Below are 26095 nucleotides of genomic sequence, written 5' to 3' on the forward strand. Positions count from 1 at the left end.
CCTGGAACTCACTTGTACGGTAATAGCCACCGTGGGTCGAGAGCCGTGTGCTTCCCGAATACAAGCATGGGCACAGCGCTCTCCCAATCGCAAAGCATTTACAGGAAACTTTTGATTTACCGGCACCTAAATAACCGGAAATCTCGGTTAACCGGCAAAATTCAGGAGTAGGTTTTACTTCATATTGTACTTGCCTTCCTCATCTGTTGCTGTGCAAGGGTGTGGCTGCAGCTGTTGCTAAGCTACAGAGACGCTTGGAACTTGTGGCCATTGTTCTGCACTTGTTGCTAAGCAACAGGGTTTGTTGCTTTATACGGAGCTGTCAGCTCTCCGTATCTTTTATAGCGTTCGGTTATCCGGAACTTTTGATGAACCGACATCACGTCGGTCCCGTCGGTGCCGGATAAAAAAAAGTTTCCCGTACATTGAGGTTGGGAGGCTGCCAAGGTGCAGGAGCGGGGGAGAGGTTCCGATGTACTGAGCACTTTGTGAGCCAGCCTCGACATCCATCTGGATTTACACTCCATGTGGTGTCAAGCAGTAGTGGTGCGAGACTAACTCCTCGAGGGAATCTCGCTCCACTTCGCCCTGGAGTTAGAACAGGAACCTGACTGAGGATTTACACTGCCCATTTAGCATGGGTGCAAAGCCGAAATCACTTCACACCAATGCTCCATGTAAATCCGCTCATAAATCTACATTTGGAGTACGTATCATACTAACCTCTGAACATCATACGCACTGGGACAGGCCGAAATAATGATTGCCCAGATATTTTCCCCCAACAATTCTGGGTTTGATTCTCCCTCAATCCCAGTATGCCCCCTGCATGCTATTATTACACAAACATAGGGACATAGGAGCAGGAGGAGTCCATTCAGCCCCTCGAGCCTGTTCCACCATTCAATGAGATCATGGCTGATCTGTGACCTAACTCCATATAGCCCCATATCCCTTAACACCTTTGGTTAACAAAAAGCTATCAATCTCAGATTTAAAATTAAAAATTGATCTAGCATCAATTGCCGTTTGCGGAAGAGAGTTCCAAACTTCTACCATCCTTTGGAGCGCTTCAGCTATGAAGAAAGATTGGACAGGCTGGGGTTGTTTTCCTTGGAGCAGAGAAGGCTGAGGGGGGACCTGATTGAGGTGTACAAAATTATGAGGGGCATAGATAGGGTAGATAGAAAGGAACTTTTCCCCTTAGTAGAGGGGTCAATAACCAGGGGGCATAGTTTCAAGGTATGGGGCAGGAGGTTTAGAGGGGATTTGAGGAAGAACTTTTTCACCCAGAGGGCGGTTGGAATCTGGAACTCACTGCCTGAAAGGGTGGTAGAGGCAGGAACCCTCACAGCATTCAAGAAGCATTTGGATGAGCACTTGAAACACCATAGCATACAAGGCTATGGACCAAGTGCTGGAAAATGGGATTAGAATAGACAGGGCTTGATGGCCGGCGCAGACGCGATGGGCCGAAGGGCCTCTTTCTGTGCTGTATAACTCTATGGGGGAGAAATTGGGTGAGTAGCGCCACCTGTTAGTGCCTAAAGAGGCAGTCAGTGGCTGCGTCTCCCGCGATATTCAGTAGGGGCGCTAATGGTGGCGTTAGGCATTTGCGCTGCGCCGCCACCGATGACGTCATTGGTGTGCGCAGCGCCCCGTTCGCGCCCCGTTCGCGATATTTGGTAGCGAACGCTGCAGTTGCGCCGTTCGCTACCCGCGCCCGGTTCACGGGGCCTTACTGTGCCGGCAGCGGCGCAAGTTAAGGTGGAGGTGTGGGGCGGCTGCTTTTTCGGCGGCCGCCTGCCAGCACCTCCGTCCCCGGCCTCCTAACCACCCCCCCCCCCCCGCGGCATTGCCGGCTGTTTCCCGAGAGCCCGGCACTTCTCCTTGGTGCCGGGCTCATTTGCCGGCACTCGCGAGTGGGGATCGCGCTGTTGCAGGCACCTCCCCCTTAACAGTGGGAGGAAGGCCTGCAGTACCGCAGCGTGCCGCTGCGGCACGTTGCACTGTGATAATCAGTTTCAGCGCCCTAAGAGGGACGCGGAGCGCCTCGAGCCTCGCCCCGTGTCCCTCGAGCGGCACTGAAACTGAATTTCTGGCGATCGGTATTACTCCGATTGCTGCGCTAAATCCTGCGCTCAGGCGACTTTTGCGCCACTTTGGCGCCCCAACCCAATTTCTAGGCCACTGTGTTTCCTAACTTCACACAGGCCATTAGAATGACTATATCAGGGTGTTTCAATATTCACAGTAAAAAATTTAATGGAATACCTTACCACAGCTCCCTGAAAATTTATTCTGTTAAATGCCTGACACAAACTGAACAGTAATGCAGTCAGTGGACAAGATATTATTTGGCATTGTTCTCATTGGAGCTGCAGTCAGGAACCTCACTCTGATAAGATGGGAATAAATGAGCTACAAATGATTGGCAGTTACATTTTATGCTAGAGTTTAGTGTAGCTGTGGAAAATCTGTGATTGCCCTGTCACACCAAACCAGCTCCTGTCCACTGACATTCATGTTTCTCAGTGGTTGAACCTGCAACAAAGTTATGTCTTGCCGAATGAAGGGAGATAAGGATTCCAGTGCAGAACACTGCTGACAAAGCACTAAAATGGAAGGCCTATCTCAGTTCATGAGTCTTGAGCACAATGATTCTTGACGACAGAGAAGGGAAGCAGAATTCCGTATCTCTCCCAATTCCACCGTCAAAAAATAGATAAATTCTCAGTGGCAGTTTTCATAGGTGCATAGAATGGAATTTGAAAGACTGCGAGACAGATAAGGTTTGCTTGCTGCATTAGGCACACTTCATGATATTGATCTCCAAAATATCCGTGAGTTTGACGAATTCCTTTGTAGCTAAAACTCCCTGTGCAATCCCTCAGCACAGAGCTTCCAAGGCAGCCAATATTGTTAGATCCGTGGTTCAGTGGATAAAGAATTACACGGATGCTGTACATAAACAAACAACAGGTCTTTACTGGAGGAGGGTCATCTCTAGACTGGAGTACAGAGGCATGTGCACAGCTTATATACCGGTGTGGTTACTGCCGGTACTACAGTATACAGGGGCTGTAAAAAGTAGTTCTGACTTAAAGCACATACACTACAATTCCTCCCTTTTTAGATTAATAATACCCCCTTAATATTCAAATAACAATTACATTTTTACATGTACATTCAATAACAAAAAGTCCATTTATCGATTCAGTCTTTGGGGCGGCTTCCTGACCCTTTCGGGATAGCGCCTTTCCGGAGGTTCTTGTTCTTGGTGCAGAGGCGATTCTGACCCCTTTTCATCGGGTAGTTCATCGGGTTCCACTGCTACTGGGTCTGAAGTAGATGCTACCGGTATGTCGGGTTCATCCCCAGGTACTCGAGACATGGGGTTGACGCCTTCCTGTGACGCTAAGATCTGATCGACGTGGCGTCTCACAATGTTCTCCCCGACATCCACTGTGTACATTAATGGCCCCTGCCTTGTACATATCGTTCCGGGTTGCCACTTCTCTGTTCGATAGTCACGGGCCAAGACTGGTTGCCCTACATTGAAGCTCCTTGTCGGCTTCTCGTTGATGTGCTGGAATTGTTTGTCCTCAACATTTCTTTGCACATTTGGTCTGAGCAAATCCAGACGAGATCTCAACCTTCTGTTAAAGAACATCATGGCCGGGGTCTGGTTGGTAACTGCATGTGTCGCGTTTCGGTAGGCTAATAAGAAATTATCCATCTTATGCTGTAGTGGAATTTCCTCGTCGCACATGGCCTTTATCGCCTTCTTAAAGGTTTGTACGAACCTCTCAGCCAATCCATTGGTGGCTGGATGATACGGGGCGGATGTGTAATGCCTTACCCCATTCCTTTTCATGAATTTTTGAAACTCGTCGGACACAAACTGTGGTCCATTATCAGAGCAGATCTGCTCTGGCAAACCGTTTCTGGCAAATATGGCCCGTAGGACTGCAATCGTTTTCTCTGTAGTGGTTGAAGACATCTTTATCACCTCAGGCCACTTTGAATGAGCATCCACTGCTATTAAGAACATTGAGTCCATGAATGGACCAGCGAAATCAATGTGCACCCGTTGCCATGGAGAGGAGGGCCACTCCCATGGGTGGTGCATTTTGGACCTTCTGGCATCCTAAGCAGCTCTTAGTTAGGTCTTCGATTTGTTGATTGATTCCCGGCCACCACACATAAGCCCTAGCAAGGCTTTTCATTTTCACTCCCCCCAGATGACCTTCATGTAGCTCCTTTAGCACTCTCTCCCTTAACTTGGGTGGAATCACCACTCTGGATCCACACATCACTGTCCCCTGGCATACTGACAGCTGTTCTCTTCTGGATGAGAATGCTGGCAACAGTGAGTCACCATGTGTTGGCCATCCCCTCACCGTCAATTCATATACCCGTGACAGCGTCGGATCATTGCGGGTCTCCTTCTCTATATCCGCGTTTGTTACTGGCAATCGTTCAATTATCGACGAATAAAATATCTCGATAGGGTCCACTGCTGGTGCTTCCTCCACCGTAGGCAGTGGCAGGCGTGATAGCCCATCAGCGTTCCCATGCTGTTTCGTGCCTTTATATTCTATTTCATATTGATTCGCCCCTAGAAACAGGGACCATCTTTGTAACCGCTGTGCAATCATTACTGGCACGCCCTTCTTAGGATTAAAGATGGAGACAAGTGGTTGGTGGTCAGTCAGCAAGGTGAACTTCTGCCCATGCAGATAATGGTTGAATTTTTTTACTCCCCATACTAGGCTGAGGGCCTCCCTGTCAATCTGGGCGTAGTTGCGCTCGGCTGAGGTTAGTGACCGAGACGCAAAGGCCACTGGCCTCTCCAACCCGTCTGGGAATTTGTGCGACAGCACCGCTCCAATGCCGTAGGGTGATGCATCACATGCCAAATGAATTGGTAGTGCTGGGTTGAAATGGGCCAACACCTCTTTTGATGTGATCAATTCTTTACACTTCTGGAAAGCTCGTCTACGTTCGTCATCCCACTTCCATGGTACCCCTGTTTGCAGTAGGGTGTTCAGCGGGTGTAGTACCGTAGACAAATTTGGTAAGAACTTGTAATAGTTTACCAGCCCGAGGAACGACCTCAGTTGTGACACATTTTCCGGTGCTGGAGCCTTGACTACTGCCTCAATCTTGTCAGGGGACTTATGTAACCCCTCTTCATCGATGACGTGGCCGCAATACGAGATCTGTTTCTGGAAAAACTCGCACTTGTGGCGATTAGCTCGTAGCCCATATTCCTTTAATCTGGCGAGCACCTTCTCCAAGTTAGCGAGGTGATCACCGTCATTTTCGCCTGTGACCAAGATGTCGTCCAAATAACACTAGGTCCCTGGAATCCCTTGCAGGACCTGATCCATCGCCCTTTGCCAGATAGCCGGAGCTGAGGCTACTCCAAACACCAGCCGGTTGTATTGATAGAGACCTTTATGGGTGTTGATCGTAAGGTAATGTTTCGAAGCTTCTTCTACCTCCATTTGCAAGTACGCCTGGGCTAGATCAATTTTGGTGAAGCGTTTACCACCAGATAGCGAGGCGAAAATATCCTCAATTCGTGGAAGCGGATATTGCACCGTGTGAAGGACTGGGTTCACTGTCACCTTAAAATCCCCACAGATGCGGATCTTCTTTGGTTCCCCAGGCGTATTACTCAACGACCTCTTCATTACAGGGACGATGGGTGTAGCCCACTCGCTCCAGTCCACTTTGGACAGTACTCCTGAACGTTCCAACCCTTCCAGCTCTGCTTCAACCGCTGGTCTGATCGCATAAGGCACTGGTCTGGCCTTCAGAAACTTTGGGCTTGCATTATCCTCTATTTTAATTGTTGCTGTTATTCCTTTGTGTTCCTAGTCCCTCCTGGAACACTTCTTTTGCGTCAGTTAGCATTTTTGACAGTCGTCCAGGTGTGACGTCGTCATCCTTTTTGGCCTCCACCTTCAGTGCCTGTATGGAATGCCAATCTAAATGTATCTTCCGGATCCACTCACATCCTAGCAGTGGTGGTCCTCCATTTGGCAATACATATATATCCATTTTAGGTATTTCCTGACCTTTATATGTCACTTTCACCCTTATTTTTCCTTTGGGGTAGACTTTTTGCCCCGTATACGTCTTCAAGACAATCTCTGTAGCTTTCAAGGGTATATGTGAAAATAGCCGCTTGTAGTCTCTTTGATTTATGACTGTTAGAGCTGACCCTGTGTCCAATTCCATTTCCACTTGGACTCCGTCTATCTTGAGTGCAACCCAGATAGTCTGGTGATCCTCTATTTTGGTTACATTATGTAGTTTCAGACAACCCAGCTCCTTGCTTCCGGAGTCTGCGTCACTTTTCTGTTCGTCTGAACCACTGTCCACCACCTGGTGTACCTTTTTGTACTTCTCCTGTGGAGATTTCTTACTGTTGGTTTTCTTCCCAGACCTGCAGACTCTTGCTATGTGTCCTGCTTTCCCACGCTGTCTGCACACTTGGTCCTTGAACCAACAATCTTTCTGGTCATGTGTTGTTCTGCCGCAGCGATAGCACTTCCCTGTTCCATAGGTCATTTCGTTGGTGCCGTATTCTTGCGGTCTCCGTTGTATCTCTGCAGCGCCCCTTGCGGCTGCTTCGTGTGATACTGCCATACTGAAAGCTTAAGGTCCTTTTCTGATAGAAGCCGTTTCTGGGTTCCTTCACTTTGTAGCCCACACACAAACTTGTCCCTTAACGTGTCTGCTAGTCCCGCTCCAAACTGGCAGTATTTCGATAGCTTGCGCAGTTCCGTTAGGTACTCAGCATTGCTTTCGTCTTTGTGTTGGTTCCTTTTATGGAACTTAAATCGTTCTGCTATCAGCAGCGGTGTGGGGTTTAAGTGGTCCTGTAGGATTTCTACTATGCTTTCAAAATTCTTGTTTACCGGCTTCTCTGGGGTTATTAGATTTCGCAGTAACCCATAAGTTTTTGCACCCATGGAATTTAACAGAACCGGTGCTTTATTAGCATCTGGCACTTCATTCGCCCTGCAGTACACCTCAATACGTTCCACATATGTCGCCCAATCTTCGACTTCATTGTCAAACGTAGAGATACTGCCACTCTTCGGCATCCTTGGTTGTGCGTTAACTATCACCAATAGCGCCCCCTGCGCTTCCCCTTCTTCTCCGCTGGCACAAAATGGCGTCTCCCCCGCTTTCCTTCCTTCCTGCGCTCGCCCGTCTTCTCCGCTGCGGCTTCGCAAAATGGTGTCTCCCGCGCTCTTCCTTCTTCTCCGCGGCTCAATGGCGCCTCCTGCGCTCTCCCTGCTTCTCCGCGGCTCAATGGCGTCTCCCCTTGCTTCGCCCCGCGGACCCTGATCAGCCCGTGATCCCTGGCTGTGCTCTGCGCGTTCTTCTCTTGATATTTGTCGACGCCGCTCAGTCTAGAACCCGGCTGTTTCTTACCCTCTCTCTCTCCGGTTTTGCAGTATTTTTCCACGACGCCGCTCGGTGATCAACCCCCGGCTGCGCCCTGCTCTCTTCACCCTTTTTCTTACCCCGTCGACGCTGCCCTCTCTCTCTCTCTGCCGTCGGTCGGCTCCAGCCGCCGCTGCTCGGAAAGGGTCTGCTCAGGACCTGTCGTCGGTCTCTTACTGCTCGTTGTGGCTGGGGAACCAAGCCCGGCTCTCCACAGCCTCCCCAGCGAAGTTGGATCTCTGCCTGACTGCTGGGCGGTTGCTCGCGGTCGACGCCCGTGTTCCTGGACTCGACTATTTTTTTTGTTTTTTTTTGTTTAATGTTGCAGGTAGATTCGCATCAACACTCGTCGCCACTGTTAGATCTGTGGTTCAGTGGATAAAGAATTACACGGATGCTGTACATAAACAAACAACAGGTCTTTACTGGAGGAGGGTCATCTCTAGACTGGAGTACAGAGGCATGCGCACAGCTTATATACCGGTGTGGTTACTGCCGGTACTACAGTATACAGGAGCTGTAAAAAGTAGTTCTGACTTAAAGCACATACACTACAAATATAAAAACAGAATGTGGTCCGAATAGGCAACATTTTTGGAGCTTTTCGTCACTGGTGATGGCAGTGTGGGGGCGGGGAAGGATTACAGCCAGAGGTCAAAGGAGAGCTGACGCCTGGGGAAATTATTTTAAGAGTGCCCTTTTCCTCCTGGACTGGGACTTAGGTTCAGACTGATTGGGTGAAGGTTTTTTTTCCTCTAACCACAGCGAGAGCCCAAAGTGAAATAAGTTTGCGCAGTAGAAAATACTGGAAACACTCAGCAGGCCAGGCAGCATCCATGGAGAGAGAAACAGAGTTAACGTTTCAGGGCCTTGGTGAGACCACACCTTGAGTATTGTGTGCAGTTTTGGTCGCCTTATCTGAGGAAGGATGTTCTTGCCATGGAGGGAGTGCAGTGAAGATTCACCAGACTGATACCTGGGATGGCAGGAATGACGTATGAGGAGAGATTGGGTTGATTGGGCTTATACTCGTTGGAGTTTAGAAGAATGAGAGGGGATCTCATTGAAACGTATAAAATTCTAACAGGACTAGACAGACTAGCTGCAGGAAGGATGTTCCAGATGGCGGGGGAGTCCAGAACCAGGGGTCACAGTCAAGGATAAGGGGTAAGCCATTTAGAACAGAGATGAGGAGGGATTTCTTCACCCAGAGAGTGGTGAACCTGTGGAATTCTCTACCACAGAAGGCAGTTGAGGCCAATTCATTAAATATATTCAAGAAGGAGTTAGATATATTTCTTAAGGCTAAAGGGATCAAGGGATATGGGGAGAAGGCAGGGACAGGGTACTGAATTTGGATGATCAGCCATGATCTCATTAAATAGCGGAGCAGGCTCGAATGGCCTACTCCTGCTCCTATCTTCTATGTTTCTATGTCTGTGACCCTTCACGGATGCTGCCTGGCCTGCTGAGTATTTCCAGCATTTTCTGTTGTTATTTCAGATTTCCAGCATCCGCAGTATTTTGCTATTGTATTAAGTTTGCACCAAGCTGCTCACAATTGGTACAACACTGACTTTTATTTAGCGCACCTGAAGATAATGGGGAAAGCCTTAGTTATCACAGTACATTACATATACACAGATAGAGGGATTACGCACTTGCCTCCAATATTATTAGGCTTGATCCTGGTTGTGAGCCATTGCGATCTCCAGATTTAGTTACATTGCGGAGCTTGCAAGCAACGACTCAATGTTTCATTACTCGTGGTTCAGGTCTATTAGTTTGCCTGCTACAGTCTCCTGATAAGCTGAGATGAGATCAGGACCCAGGTGAAATGTCTGTCATTCACTCAGGTCTTGACTAAAACTGAGCTTTGTGCATTAGTATCTTATGAACTTCAGAAACAACAGCCAGCCTTCTGCCGTTGAGCTTTAAATCCCTGCCATGATCGCTCCCGTCTCATTGATCTTTTAAAATAACAACAGCATTTAAATAACGCCTTCAATGTAGTAAAACATCCCAAGGTGCTTCACAGGAGCGATTATCAAACAAAATTTGACACCGAGCCACATAAGGAGATATTAGGACAGGCGAAAGATGTAGGTTTTAAGGAGCGTCTTAAAGGCGGAGAGAGCGGTGGAGAGGTGGAGAGGTTTAGGGAGGGAGTTCCAGAGCTTAGGGCCCAGGCGGCTGAAGGCACGGCCACCAATGGTGGAGCGATGAAAATCTGGGATGCTCAAGAGGCCAGAATTAGAGGAGCGCAGATATAGGGCGCGGAATTCGGCTGCGCCCTGTTTGGGGGCGGCAACCGAGTTAAGGCCGGGCATTTAGCGCCCGGCGCGGAAGTACCGCCCCGGCCGCTAAATTCGGCTTACCGCCCTGCACAGGAAGTGGAGCGCAATGTCGGGCGCTCCACTTCCTGGTGGAGCGGTAACCGAGGCGATGTCGGGGCATCTCCTTTAAGACGCTCCTTAACACCTACCTCTTTGATCAAGCTTTTGGTCACCTGTCCTAATATCTCCTTATATGGCTTGGTGTCAAATTTTGTTTGATTAACGCTCCTGTGAAGCGCCTTGGGACGTTTTACTACGTTAAAGGTGCTATATAAATGCAAGTTGTTGTTGTTAATGGGTAGCTTTGCACTGTAGACTTATGCCCGTTAGAAATGGATTTGAGACGATACAACCTTATTTCACTTTGGGCTCTTTTAGTTATTACAGGAGCCTGTCGTTTTATCTGTCTGGATTGCATTCAAACCTCAGTCTCTGAGGTAAAAGTCAGTGTTTGAATCATTTCATAGAACTGTTGGGTTGGAGAGGGTGCAGGCAAGGTTATAAGAGAAACATCAAAGCTCAAGTGATTTCTGTGTCAGTTTGTAATGACTTCAAGAGAACTGTCATGTTGTCGAAGGTCTGTATGTTATGTGGTGAGAATACCCTAACATCTAATAAACTGGTTAAGGACAGGCTTTTGAAGGTGGTAGCAGTCACTCTGTGTTCCTGCAGCAAAATATACGCTTCATTTTTAATTTGGATTAGTTTCGCCTCCCCCTCATTTTAATCCGATTTATTTCACCACTCACAGCTGCGGCTCACCGCCACACTTCTCTAGCTGAGTAAACAGACTGTTGCGGGCTGTGTACTCCTTCACAGCCATCATCAGCGCTGCTCCGTGAGAAGCCAGAAGGAAGTATGATTCCTAATCATCCATTCCATCCCCCTCCCTGGCCACTGTCTCGGGTTGAACTAGACCGTCTGCAACCTTAGCATCCTATTCGACCTCAAGCTGAGCTCCCGACCCCATAACCTCTCTATCACCAAAATTGCCTACTTCCACCTCCATAACATCAGCCGCCTCCGCCCCTGCCTCAGCTCATCTGCTGCTGAAACCCTTTGTCACCTCCAGACTCAACTATCCCGTTGCTCTCCGGGCCAGCGTCCCATTCTTTGTAAACATCCAAAGCTCTGCTGCCCGTGTCCTAACTCGCACCAAGTCCCGCTCACCCATCACCCCCTGTCATTGCTGACCGACATTGGCTCCCGTTCCATAATGCCTCCAATTTAAAATTCACATCCTTGTGTTTAAATTCCTCCATGCCCTCACCCCTCCCTATCTCTAACCTCCTCCAGCCCTACAACTCTCCCCTGCACCTCCCCCCACCACAACCAAACTCTCCATTCCTCGGACTCTGGCCTTTTATGTATCGCCCCCCCCCTCCCTTCACTCCACCTTTGGGGGCCATGCCTCAAGCTGCCTATGTCCCACAGAGACCTTCATTTACCAGTTGTTTGCTCGTCATAGAGCACTCCATTTATCTTGTTGCATTTATCCAACACAAAGACCCCATCAACCAGATGTGTCCGCCCATCACAGAGACCCCATCGACCAGATGTGTCTGTCCACCACAGAGATCCCCATCGACCAGATGTGTCCACCCACCACAGAGACTCCATCGACCAGATGTGTCCGCCCACCATAGATCCCCATCGACCAGATGTGTCTGTCCACCACAGAGATCCCCATCGACCAGATGTGTCCACCCACCACAGAGACTCCATCAACCAGATGTGTCCGCCCACCATAGATCCCCAACGACCAGATGTGTCTGTCCACCACAGAGATCCCCATCGACCAGATGTGTCCACCCACCACAGAGACTCCATCGACCAGATGTGTCCGCCCACCATAGATCCCCATCGACCAGATGTGTCTGTCCACCACAGAGATCCCCATTGACCAGATGTGTCCGCCCACCATAGATCCCCATCGATCAGATGTGTCCGCCCACCATAGATCCCCATCGATCAGATGTGTCCGCCCACCATAGATCCCCATCAACCAGATATGTCCGCCCACCATAGAGACCCCATTGACCAGATGTGTCCGCCCACCATAGATCCCCATTGACCAGATGTGTCCGCCCACCATAGATCCCCATTGACCAGATGTGTCCGCCCACCAGAGATCCCATTGACCAGATGTGTCCACCCACCAGAGACCCCATTGACCAGATGTGTCCGCCCACCAGAGACCCCATTGACCAGATGTGTCCACCCACCACAGAGACCCCATTGACCAGATGTGTCCACCCACCATAGATCCCCATTGACCAGATGTGTCCGCCCACCAGAGACCCCATTGACCAGATGTGTCCACCCACCACAGAGACCCCATTGACCAGATGTGTCCGCCCACCATAGATCCCCATCGACCAGATGTGTCCACCCACCATAGATCCCCATTGACCAGATGTGTCCGCCCACCAGAGACCCCATCAACCAGATGTGTCCGCCCACCATAGATCCCCATCGACCAGATGTGTCCGCCCACCAGAGACCCCATCAACCAGATGTGTCCCCCACCATAGATCCCCATCGACCAGATGTGTCTGCCCACCAGAGACCTCATCAACCAGATGTGTCCACCCACCATAGATCCCCATCGACCAGATGTGTCCACCCACCAGAGACCCCATCAACCAGATGTGTCCACCCACCATAGATCCCCATCGACCAGATGTGTCCGCCCACCACAGAGACCCCATCGACCAGATGTGTCCGCCCACCATAGATCCCCATTGACCAGATGTGTCCGCCCACCATAGATCCCCATCGACCAGATGTGCCCGCCCACCATAGATCCCCATTGACCAGATGTGTCCGCCCACCAGAGACCCCATTGACCAGATGTGTCCGCCCACCATAGATCCCCATCGACCAGATGTGTCCACCCACCACAGAGACCCCATCGACCAGATGTGTCCACCCACCACAGAGACCCCATCGACCAGATGTGTCCGCCCACCACAGAGACCCCATTGACCAGATGTGTCCGCCCACCATAGATCCCCATCGACCAGATGTGTCCACCCACCACAGAGACCCCATCGACCAGATGTGTCCGCCCACCACAGAGACCCCATCGACCAGATGTGTCCGCCCACCATAGATCCCCATTGACCAGATGTGTCCGCCCACCACAGAGACCCCATTGACCAGATGTGTCCGCCCACCATAGATCCCCATGGACCAGATGTGTCCACCCACCACAGAGACCCCATCGACCAGATGTGTCCGCCCACCACAGAGACCCCATCGACCAGATGTGTCCGCCCACCATAGATCCCCATCGACCAGATGTGTCCGCCCACCACAGAGACCCCATTGACCAGATGTGTCTGCCCACCATAGATCCCCATGGACCAGATGTGTCCGCCCACCATAGATCCCCATCGACCAGATGTGTCCGCCCACCATAGAGCCCCATCGACCAGATGTGTCTGCCCACCACAGAGACCTCCATTGACCAGATGTGTCTGCCCACCATAGATCCCCATCGACCAGATGTGTCCGCCCACCATAGATCCCCATCGACCAGATGTATCTGCCCACCACAGAGACCTCCATCGACCAGATGTGTCCGCCCACCATAGAGACCCCATGTACAAGCCTTGGATGAGAGCACACTTCCTAAAAGTTCTATCTCCCCACACTGATGTCAGGTCCGCTGCAAAGTATAAAACAGGACAACCGAGCAAACAGCGGGGAGCGGCTCACAAGCAGACCACCTGGGACGCAAACCCCAACCGGCCGCGGCGACTGAAACAGCACCGTTTTCATTTCACGGGAACATTGGCTGCAGACGCGGTTGTCGCTTTCCGTGGCAAAAAACCCCCCAGCACGGTCTCACTCACCCAGCAAGCCAGCCACTTCGTAAGCTTTCTTCTGTTCAATCGTTTCATAGTTTAGAGCCTCAAAGAATATATCGAGCACAAGAATATTCTCCCTTGAAAAGAAGAAAAATTGCACCACATCAATTTTGCATGCATCTGATAATACAGTTACTGCTATTCAGAAAAGAGAAATCAACCTGCACTCAGCCATTTAATTGCATCCTGCGAGCTAAAATGGAATTTTAAACAGTGTTTGTGTACCAGAATACTTCTACCTTTCCAGACCAAGGTCAGCATAGCAAGGTCGTGTGTTCTTGTGAAATATGTGTTCTTACCAAACCCTTAATGATTTCGGCTGATGTGGTTTCAGAGGCCATGTTACATTAGTCTTGCATTACAGGTCACACGTTGCACAAACAATTATATGCATTTCAAATAAAATCAAGGCGCAACATTACTCTGGGTTGGCAATTCTGAAAAGCAATTATAAATCCCGAGTATCAGTTCGACTGCAGTCTATTATCCGTTCACAAAAGCCACTGTCGTGCAGTTGATATTTTTAGATTGTTGTTTCTTATAATAGTCTTGCATTCTTTTAAAGAAACCTGGTGCTTGGTTCTGAGTCCCTTTACCTCCCATTATCTGCATGATAATAATGCATTTTTGGCATAAATGACATTTCCAATGCAACATCCATCTGTATTAAAGTATCTATTAGATCTTTATCATAGGAACAGGAAGAGGCCCTTTAGCCCCTCGAGCCTGTTCCGCCATTCAATGAGATCATGGCTGATCTGTAGCTTGACTCCACCAACCCGCCTTGGTTCCATATCCCTTAATACCCTTGCCTAGCAAAAAAAATCAATCTCAGTTTTGAAATTTTTCAATTGACCCCCAGCCTCGACAGCTTTTTGAAGGAGAGAGTTCCAGATTTCCACTAGCCTTTGTGTGAAGAGGTGCTTCCTGACATCACCCCTGAACGGCCTGGCTCTAATTTTAAGGTTATGACTTTAAGCTGCGTGGTCACACGGTCATCTGCAAGGGAGGCAGTGAGGCTTACGGGGGCCGTTGCTTATGACCTCATGTTCTGGAAATAGTTTCGCTCGATCTACCCCATCATATCCTTTAATTATCTTATACACCTCAATTAGAACACCTCCTGTCCTCATAATTTAACCCTTCTAGCCCCGGTATCATTCTGGTGAATCTGCGCTGCCCCCCCTCCAAGGTCAATACTTCCTTCTTGAGGTGCGGTGCCGGAACCAAAGTTCCCTTAAATTTTCTTTGGGTGCGCCGAACCTTTAACGGGCGGCGCGGCCCATTCAAATTCCCGGGCATGCGCGGTTTCTCCGACTGTAAAGCGGGCAAGCGGCCTGCGCGGGAGCTCCAGACAGCTGCACGGCCGTGTGGCTCAAAGGGAACATTGGCCAAAACTAAACACAGTATTCCAGGTGGGGTCTAACCAGAGCTTCATATAACTGCAGCGTAATTTCTACCCCTTTGTATTCCAGCCCCCTTGAGAAAGGCTAACATTCCATTGGCCTTTTCAATTATTTTTTGTACCTGTCCACTAGCTTTTAGTGATTTCTGTACACAGACCCATAAATCTCTCTGCTCCTCCACAGTTCCTGCTTCTCACCATTTAGAAATTACTCTGATCTATCTTTCTTGGGTCCAAAGAGAATGACCTCACACTTTCCCACACTGAACTCCATCTGCCACAGTTTTGCCCACTCACTTAATATCAATGTCCCTTTGCAACTTTCTGCTCCCATCTACACTATTTACTGGGCCACCTAACTTAGTGTCATCAGCAAACTTGGATATACGCCTCTCTATTCCTTCATCTTAGTCACGGATAAATGTAGTGAAACGCTGAGGCTCCAGCACAGAACTCTGGGGATACCACTGGTCGATTCTAGTTACAGGAAACTCTCGATTTACCGGCACCTAAATAACCGGAAATCTCTGTTAACCGGCAAAATTCAGGAGTAGGTTTACTTCATATTAGTGGCAGTTCCTGGATCTGTGGCCGGGTTGCTAAGCAACAGGGACGCTTGGATCTTGTGGCCGGGTTCCTGCACCTGTTGCTAAGCAACAGGGACGCTTGGATCTTGTGGCCGGAGTTCCTGCACCTGTTGCTAAGCAACAGGGAAGCCTGGATTTGTTGCTGTGTACGGAGCTCTCATACCTTTTACTATATCTCTCTGTAATCCGGACTTTTTGATAAACCGGCACCACGCCGGTCCCGTTGGTGCCAGATAAAAAAGAGTTTCCTGTAATTGGAGTATATACCCATTATTCCTATTCTCTGTCTCCTACCTTCTAACCAATTCCCTACACATGTCACTAGGTTGCCCCCAATTCCACGCACTCTCATTTTTGTTAACGGTCTCCTGTGTGGAACCTTATCGAATGCCTTGTGGAAGTCGATATAAATAACATCCATAGACACTCCCTTAACTACCACTTTAGTTACCTCCTCGAAAAAACATGCAACATAATCCTTAAGTTGCTGTTAATAGTGGTATGGAGTTTAGGGATGGTTCTGAAAATACAAAATAGCGTATTTGCAGAATAATAGATATAGGAGAGTGACTGCAAGGCAGTAATCTCATCTCCAGGTCCAGATGGTTTGCATGTGGCATAATGAATACCTGGGAGTGACAGCAAAGTTGTAATTGCATTGTGAGGTATGAATAATTCCATGAGCTCTTTGAGTTGTTTCTAACCATCATCTGAACTTTGGACTCAGATTAAAACCCTGAAATCATTCCAAGGTTATACCTTAGAATTATTGGTTTGGAGTTCATGGGGAGCTGATGGGAGCAGGGTGGAGTTAGTGCAAGAAAACAATGATGACCTTGCTGTGAACCCAGGAGGTCTAAGCATTCATAAGGGCTATGTGCAGAATGATCTTATATATGCTGACTGCATTTCAACAACAACCTGAATTTATCTAGCGCCATTAACATAGTAAAACGTCCCAAGGTACTTCACAGGAGCGTTATCAAACAGAATTTGACACCGAGCCACATAAGGAGATATTAGGGCAGGAAAGAGGTAGGTCTTAAAGGAGGAAAGAGAAGTGGAGAGGCGGAGAGGTTTAGGAAGGGAATCCCAGAGCTTAGGGTCTAGGCAACAGAAGGCACGGCCACCAATGGTGGGGCAATTAAAATCGGGGATGCTCAAGAGGCCAGAATAGGAGGAGCGCAGAGATCTCGGAGGGTTGTAGGGCTGGAGGAGGTCACAGAGATAGGGTCTCAATATGCTGTGGAGTTATTAATGTGCTGCTGGTCATTTTGAAAAACTTGTAAAACTGAAGTGACAGGAGCCTCCAGACAGTTTGATTCTGTTTTGGATTAATTTTATTGTTGTAAAAACAGAAGTGAGTGACATTGAGTGTAGCGATCGTCAGTACACCAGATGTAGTTGATGTGCGATGAAGGATTAACATGCAGACATTACCATATAATTCTTGCAAGTTTACCACCTTTAATGAGTGGGATATAGCAGTTAGTCTATCTAATAGCGCAAAGTATTAATACTGTTAGACGATGTTCTTGTACAAATAGTGGAGGAAAACAATTTAACTGCAGTTCATAGATTCTTGTCAGTTTTTTTGTTTTGCTGGTATTCAATTCCACTGGTCCCAGCCACCCTCTGGCACCTCAGCTCAAATGGCCCTTCCTCAGATGGGAGCCTGGACAGCGAGTGTCAGCAGGCTATTTGACGCTGAAGGGTGTCGCATCTTGGCCCGATACTGCTCTCATCCACGCCCATTCCAGTAGGAGTTACTGGCTAGCGATCAGAAGCAGGAACCCTGGCTGATTTTTTTCCCCCCTTCCTACTTCAGGGGCATGGAGGGGAGGAGGGCAACTCTCTGATACTTCATAAGAACGTAAGAAATAGGAGCAGGAGTAGGCCATTCGGCCTCTCGAGCCTGCTCTGCCATTTTAATAAGATCATGGATGATCTTATACCTCAACTCCACTTTCCCATAAGAACATAAGAAATAGGAGCACGGGTAGGCCATAGCACAGCTAATCCTGTCTTCACCCAATCTCCTCACACACATTTCCAGCAAAGGTCATTGAATAACGATCAGGAGCAGGAACGCTGGCTGATTTTCTCCTCTCCCTAGTTAGAAGCTAACTCTAGCTCCGTGGCTGCTCCAGTCAAGATTGGTTAACACCACGGCACACTCAACAAATGGAATCTTATATTATACTTTGGATTGAAGATTATTTGAAATAAAAATGGGAATCCATATCACTTATTTTGCACAGGCTACACAACTCATACTTTGCAATTATGAAATTGATTTTGTCACACGGGATAGATTTTCTTCCAATCAGGTGTAACCCTTCAATCTAAGGAGTTAGTTAAGATAAATGTGCCAATATGTCATTGAATTTCTCTGAGGGAAAAATTTCTTCTGTTTGCTACTTAAACACACTTTTCTTTACACAAGCTTACAGTTTTGCAACCCATAGTGAACTGCAGGCAAAATGGCTGCCATATTTGCCTACAGAACAGGAAGAATTCACTTCAAGTATTTCATTGGATGTGAAGCACCATCTATCTATCTGTCGCTGTCTATCTGTCGCTGTCTGTCTCTGTCTCTCTCTGTCGCTGCCTATCTATCTGTCTATCTGTCGCTGTCTGTCTCGATCTCTGTCTGTCTCTCTCTGTCTCTGTCTGTCTGTCTATCTGTTGCTGTCTATCTATCTGCCTATCTGTCTCTGTCTATCTATCTGTCTGTCTCTTTGTCTATCTATCTGTCGCTGTCTATTTGTCTATCTATCTGATGGTCTATCTATCTATCTATCTATCTGTCTCTCTGTCTCTGTCTATCTGTCTGTCTGTCTCTGTCTATCTGTCTCTGTCTATCTAGCTGTCTGTCTGTCTATCTGTCTCTGTCTATCTGTCTCTGTCTATCTGTCTGTCTATCTGTCTGTCTATTTATCTGTCTCTGTCTATCTGTCTATCTATCTGATGGTCTATCTATCTATCTGACGGTCTGTCTATCTGTCTGTCTATCTATCTGTCTGTCATGTGGAACTTGACCTTGCCTTCAGATGATGTCGCCGAGGGGTAGCATGTAAATGAGAAATCAGAGGGGGCCAAGGATAGATCCCTGGGGGACTCCAGAGGTAACGATGCGGGAGCAGGAAGAGAAGAGAATGCAGAAGATTATGCAGCGCCACAAGAAAGAGGAAAGAGACTTGCATTTATGCAGGGGGAGAATTTATGAATTAGCCCTCTGCTGCATGGAGCATCGTGGTCCCATCACACAAAGCGCTGTGCCAGGAGAGCTGGTTCAGAAAGTCTACCCAAAGTGCCTCATCAGCTGTCTCAGCGACGTCTCAAAGTGCTTCACGTGTGATAAAGCAGCGGCTTTGCTTTTTCGGCAAAATTGGCAGCCATTTTGGGTGCAGCAAGACCAGAGACAGCAATAAGAAAGAAGAAATAAAGACCCAATGGAACCCATACCACAGCACAAGTCAACGCATTGAGGAGAAGCGGGGAGGAATTTGGCCGGCGGGGGGTGGGGGGGGGTGGAGGAGAAGAAAAAAATAGTTCAGACTTTTGGGTGAAGGGATAGTGAGGGGCTATCACTCAGCAATCGTCCTAGCACAGGCATACACAATGAAAGAAAGAACTTGCATTTATATAGCGCCTTTCACAACCTCAGGACATCCCAAAGCACTTTTGAGTCAATGAAGTACATTTGAAGTGTAGTCATTGTTGTAATATAGGAAACGCAGCAGCTATGAGTTGAATGACCGGTTAATTGTTTTTGGTGAGGCTGGATGGTGGGCAGAATTTAGGCCAGGACATTGGGAGAACGGCCTGATTTTCTTTGAATAGCTCTGTGAAGTCTTGAACATCCACTGCAACAGGCAGACAGGGCCTCGGTTTAATGCCTCAGCCAAAAGGCGACATCTCTGACAATGCAGCGCTCTCTCACTGAAACGCAAGCCAAGATTGCTCTAATCCTGGAGTGGGGCTTGAACCCTCAACCTCCTAACTCCGAGATGAAGGTGAGCCAAGCTGACACTTGGAGCTCGGAAGACTGGTGTAACAGAAGTGCTATACCTGTGCAGTTGGAGCATCATCTCGAGAGGCTCAGACTCAAGACACCATCAGGTGTATTTTTGCCCTTTAGAAATAAATATTAAGGTTCACCTGTTTCTGTTTGTGAGCAGCACCTGTCTATCCAGCTCATGGGTGCTCCTGGGATTAGAATCATAGAATGAGACAGCACAGAAGGAGGCTATTCTGCCCATCGTGCCTGTGCCGGCTCTTTGGTAGAGCTATCTAATTAGTCCCACTCCCCCGCTCTTTCCCCATAGCCCTGTAAAGTTTTTTCCCTTCAAGTATTTATCCAATTCCCTTTTGAATGTTACTATTGAATCTGCTTCCACTGCCCTTTCAGGCAGCGCAGTCCAAATCACAACAACTCGCTACGTAATTTTTTTTCCCCTCATGTTGCCTCTGGTTCTTTTGCCAATCACCTTAAATCTGTCCCCTCTGGTTACCGACCCTCTGCCAGTGGAAACAGTTTCTCCTTATTTATTCTATCAAAACCATTCACGATTTTGAAAACCTCTGTCAAATCTCCTCTTAACCGTCTCTGCTCTAAGGAGAACAACCCCAGCTTCTCCAGTCTCTCCACATCACTGAAGTCCCTCAACCATTCTGGTCAATCTCCCCTTAACCTTCTCTGCTCTAAGGAGAACAATCCCAGCTTCTCCAGTCTCTCCACATCACTGAAGTCCCTCAACCATTCTGGTCAATCTCCCCTTAACCTTCTCTGCTCTAAGGAGAACAATCCCAGCTTCTCCAGTCTCTCCACATCACTGAAGTCTCTCATCCCTGGTACCATTCTGGTCAATCTCCCCTTAACCTTCTCTGCTCTAAGGAGAACAATCCCAGCTTCTCCAGTCTCTCCACATCACTGAAGTCCCTCATCCCTGGTACCATTCCAATAAATCTCCTCTGCACCCTCTCCAAGGCCTTCACATCTTTCCTAAAGTGTGGTGCCCAGAACTGTATACAATACTCCAGCTGAGGCCGAACCAGTGCTTTATTGCCCATTTGGAGTGGTATCTCACAAATTGAATAATGTTACCCAGTATTCTGACCAAGAAATCGCGATCCTTCTCAGTGATATGCCTGGCATGCCAGATGAACCTTTTGGGGGCAGGGGTCAAAGTTCGGGTCCAGTCTGCCTGGCCATTGATTGCTGAGCATAACAGCGCTGGCTCAGAAACCCAAAGGACATGGAAGGATGTGAGGAAGACTTGAGGATAGCCACCAAGATAACGCAGAAATGGAACCACAAATGCTGCAGCCTTGACTATGCAATGGATTTACACTCCTCAATCTGACAGCGTTAGAGTGTTGCAAATATCGGTACCAGAAACCCTGTTTAGCCCTGGATTGGCAGGCATATAATTGTTTGACGATATCGCAATGAAGCTGTTTTTTTTAAAGGGGACCTCATATCATTTGTATCGTGCATTCCGTGAAGTATGGGAAAACCGATGGAGCATTATGAGAGACCTGCTGGCCAGACCCCGTCAATAATGTCTCCTCATGCCCCTTCTGACAGAAAAGGTGGCGTAGAGCAGGGTGTGACAGCAACAGAGTGAAGCCCCTGGCAACCTTTGAACAACAGTTGCTCGCTTATGTTGATATGGAAGGCTATAAGAGGCAGGTCTTCTTCACAAGGTGGGAGGAAGAGGAGCACCAGATGGATTTGCAGGGCGTCCAGCATGAAAGGCTTAACGCGCTCACCTCAAAGGCGTTGGTGAATTGGCAAAGTGTACAAATGCATTTGTAACTTTACCTTCTGCTCTCGATTCAGATGGTGGGGCAGGAGGCAGTGGGGCGCAGATGGAACCAGAGCAGCACTGTCCACCTGGGCACCCAGCGTCCCACTTGTACAAAGTGCCAGTCCAGGTAGCAGCAGTTCAGGATTCATGGATATGATGGGGCAGCAGAAAGCAGTGGATATTGCCCGGCACAATGCTGAGGAAGGGGTAACAGATGCGAGCTGGTCAGGTCCAACAGGGAGCCATTGTGCTGCAGTGTTTCTACATTCCCCAAGAATCTGATTGAACACATGGACGGGGTGGAGAAATGATTTCCAGGGGGGCCTCCAAAATCCAAGGACAAGGACGTCCCGGCACTGATGAGGGGTTGTTGCTACTTCAGTCAGAGGGAACCCAGAGTCTCATCAAAATAGGGGTCCTCAGTATCTGGTCCCTCAACTAGGAGAACATGGAGATCAGAGCAAGCATCACCACCTCCTATATCGAAGTAAATGACTCTCGTGCTGGTAAGCACACTAGGAAGTGAGAAGATAACATGTATGCACCTAGGAGATACATGCATGTAGACACTACCAAAACCAGTGGAGATCAATAAAAACACATCCATTTGTTAAAAGCTGCATTCTGTGCTTTTATTATGAAGAAAACAAGACTATTTCAAAAGGGAAAAAAGTACAGGTCTTAAGAAATGGGAAAAACACATACTGTACTCTGCTGCCAATCATAAAGAAAAGGCCTTTCAAACACTAGCAGGCCTGCCAGAAACGAAGGTGGTTATGACGCCCTCCCACATCTTCCTGCCAACATGCAGTGTCTGGCCTCCTGGCCTCTTTGGCCCTCACCGTCTTCTACCAGCTCATCTCTCCCTTCCTGCTGCCCCTCGTGCTCCTCCATGGCCAGACCTCTGTTGGTAACACGGTAACAAAAAATTCAACTTTCACAGGGGCAAAGGGCCCCATCTGATGGATCAGCACATTATCTGAGCACTCCAGAAGCTTGCTCATTGTGAACCCTGGGTCTTTGCTGCGGTCGGATAGGGGCTCCAACCAAGGGTCATCAGCTGCTGTATATCTCATCTCTCGAAGGAATCAGCCTTCCCTTCAAACAATCGGGTTACATCGAACCGCCTCAAAATGGAGGAATCGTGTTGGTTGGGTAGAATGCGTGGAGGTGCATGACGTACTGTCTTTGCTCCTGCTGCTTGTGGCCCATACTCAACTCAATGAACAAGTGTTCTTTCTGGCAGGGAGCTCCAATCAGATCACAAACGCAGCAGTTCTCTGCCACCTGCTCTTCCACCATGCCGTAGCCCACAGTTGATTCTATTCTGCTAGCGAGCAGGGATAGGAAACAACAATACCAGTACTGTATGCGATGTGCTAAATCCTGGGCTTCAGCTGGCAAATGCTGTTCTTTACAACGGGTAGAAGGAGCCCACACTGCTCCACGTGTCAAACGTAGCTTGCTGCCCAGGTGAAGAGAGGGTCATCATAACTCCTTAGGATCCATTGTGTGTAACAAGCGTTCACACACTGAAGCTTCATTCATTGGAGCCCCGTGGGTACTTGATTCACGGATTCCACCTTTAAGTGTCCTTCCTCATTTGGGCAAAAGCCATATCTGTCACATGGAGCAGGCTGGTTCACTTTTGATTGCAGTCCAGTTAAAGGAGAGGATCCCAAACTTGTTTCGCAGTTCTCGCTCTCCACCCCGCCCCCACTCCCCTTCGGACATTCATGCTCATTTGCGCCCCCCTCTATCGAAGAAACAGTAGTTTTTTCTATGCTCGGGGACGCTGATGTGGCGTGAGAACATTGATCAATGATGCTTTGGTACGATGCACCGATAACCTCAGGATCTGAGGGACAAAATTCAAGTGTCCTTGTACCCCCTGACCGCCCCCAAAATCTTAGTTAAAGGCTTGGCAATGATTCTTGAATCTATGGTGAGTGCGCGGTTGGAGTGTGATGAGTGATTTACATTATATGGCAATACTTGTTAAAGTGCATGAGAAAAGGTCCAACAAGCACATTCCTGACACTAAGAAGCAATTAACAAGTCCTTAACAGGAGTATTTTTTCCTTCTCTACGTTAAAATTTATGTCTCTCCGTACTTTACAACTGGGAGAACAGGGGACCCCTGTAGGTGGAGGTTTACTCTGGATCTAACCTACATCACATCTGGCATTGTGGGTGATTACATTCCATTTGCCAGTACTGACATCCCTCATCTTAAAGGAGAAAAAAGTTGGGGGGGAAAAAAAGAGGGAGCATGATTTTTAAGGATAGTTGAGATCTGCATTATCCATTGATGGGTACCATATATGAAGTGCACACCAAGCGAAACTGGCAATAGTACTATCGTACACATCTTATACAGGACCTGTGCCACACTTGAATAGCACTATACCCAACTGTATAAGAGGTACAGAACGCCCTTGAAATGACGCTGTGTGAGATTAGCGGACAAACATTTAACACACACACACAGATAAAATCCATTTGTCTGCTAGCTGAACAAGTTAAGATTCATACACTAATATCACACAGTATCATTTCAACATTTATTCAGTTCCTGTGCCTATCTGAGATGCTAAACATTAACTCCAGCTCCTCCATCACTAACAATGGCTTCCTGTTCTCTGATACCACTATCTGCACCCCTGGTGAGTATATGACATTATGTTAGTAACTGTGTAAGTTAGTAAGTTTTAAAATTCTCATTCTTGTTTTCATGGCCTCACTCCCCCTCCCTATCTCTGTAATCTCCTCCAGCCCTACCACCCTCCGAGAATTCTGCGCTCCTCAAATTCTGGCCTCTTGAGCATCCCCGATTTCCTTCGCTCCACCATTGGTGGCCGTGCCTTCAGCTGCCTGGGCCCCAAGCTCTGGAATTCCCTCCCTAAACCTCTCCGCCTCTCCTCCTTTAAGAAGCTGCTTAAAACTCTGTTTCTCTCTCCATAGGTGCTGCCTGACCTGCTGAGTATTTCCAGCACTTTCTGTTTTTACTTCTTAAAACCTACTGTCCCAATATCTCCTGATGTGGCTCGGTGTCAAATTTTGTTTGGTAATCGCTCCTGTGAAGCACCTTGGGACGTTTTACTATGTTAAAGGCGCTATATAAATGCAAGTTGTTGTATAAACAGAAGCAGGAGTGAGCTGACAGTAAATATCGGTGAGGTGGGTATCACCTCTGTGATTGCCTGACCCAGCTTTGACTATCACTCTCCCCACTGAGAATGTTGCATTGGACTCTTTAATTGCCCACACTCTTCAATGTAAATGTTTTGCCCAGTGCAGCTGTGACTCACGGTCATTCTGAAGGCAATCCGCGTTTACAGCAAAGATTTTCATTTCTGATGTCTAACATAATGTATAAATTAGTCAAGAAATCCATTCAAATTATTTTGGTTCAATAAGGATCTAAAAGCAGAAATGGAAGTCACATGTAAAGCAGGCATTTACGACACTGGTGACCATGCCAGAACAATCAGTCACAGTTAAACCCTGGCACAAACACAACTCGTTCATTAGTGCCTATATTTGTATCCAAGCACTGCCTAGAAAACAGAAGGAGGTTCCCTGCTTTGTACTCACACTATTATTTCATTAACGTTAGTGAAAGGAAGGAAATCTACCCCAGAGCCAGCCGTTAGCTGGTTATCTGTTCTTAATCAAATTAACTTCATAAATCACATAAAGAAGCACTGTCTTTGTTTATTCCCTCCCCACCCACCTATGTTTACCAAGCAGTCAACGTGATCACAAAAGTTCCCACTGATAAAGTGCTTTTAATGCAGTTGCTTCATAAACAGGGTAGACCAAACACTGAAGCAGGGATTGGAAGAAGGTTTGAGGAGATGACTGAAGGTGTGGTTTTGACCAAGTTTTTGATGTAGAAAGGCAGAGGGGCTTAGGAAGAGAATTCCAGAATGCAAAGCCATGATGGCTAAACGGTATGCCACTATTTGGAGTGATGGGAAGGGGTGGGGGGAGGGGGGGGGAACCGCACAGTAGGCAAGATTCAGAAGAGTGGAGGGCATGAGCTGAGATGCAAGGTTAGAGGAGGTTGCAGATGTGGGGCAACATTTGTAACCAAGGTTGAGGGTTTCGAAATCTATGTGCTTGGAGACGGGGATTTGGAGGAGGTCAGTGAGGATGGGGTGATAGGTGAGTGGGACTTTATATGGGATAGGATATGGGCAGCAGAGTTCTGGAGGAATTGGAGTTTGTGTAGGATGGACCTCAGGGGACCAGGAGGAGGAGGGTTGCTGGAAAAGCAGAGACAGGAAGTCACAAAGGCATGGATGAGGGTTTCAGTGGCGGTGGGGATAGGGTAGGGAAGGTAGGCAAGCAATATTGTGGAGGTGGAAATAGGTGGTTTTGGTGATGGACTGGAAGCTCAGCTCTGGGTCGAGCAGGGCATTGAGGTTGTGCCTATTGGGTTCAGCCAGTGGAAGTGGTCAAGTAGAGCGTCGGAATCAGAGGGCTAAGAGTGCAGAGTTTCTGCTGGGAAGGCGGCAAAGGGGAGGGCTTCAATCTTGCCAATGTTTAACTGGGCGAAGTTCTGGTTCATCCATGACTTGATGCTAGACAAGCTGTCAGA

General features: G+C 48.1%; 1 protein-coding gene across 3 annotated transcripts in view; it reads right to left on the minus strand.

The window, feature by feature from the left end:
- The window catches only part of LOC147097007 (acid-sensing ion channel 1-like), a 361076-nt gene that overhangs the window by 49885 nt on the left and 285096 nt on the right, over positions 1 to 26095 (minus strand). For all 3 annotated transcript variants that reach the window (XM_085972733.1, XM_085972735.1, XM_085972734.1), the window contains exon 7: positions 13667 to 13758. In XM_085972733.1, coding sequence (XP_085828859.1) covers positions 13667 to 13758 — 92 coding nt within the window. The remainder of the gene's footprint in view (positions 1 to 13666; positions 13759 to 26095) is intronic.

The sequence above is a fragment of the Somniosus microcephalus genome, chromosome 33, assembly GCF_052327205.1.
Source record: "Somniosus microcephalus isolate GS21.2 chromosome 33, FLI_Smic_1.0, whole genome shotgun sequence".
NCBI lineage: Eukaryota > Metazoa > Chordata > Chondrichthyes > Squaliformes > Somniosidae > Somniosus > Somniosus microcephalus.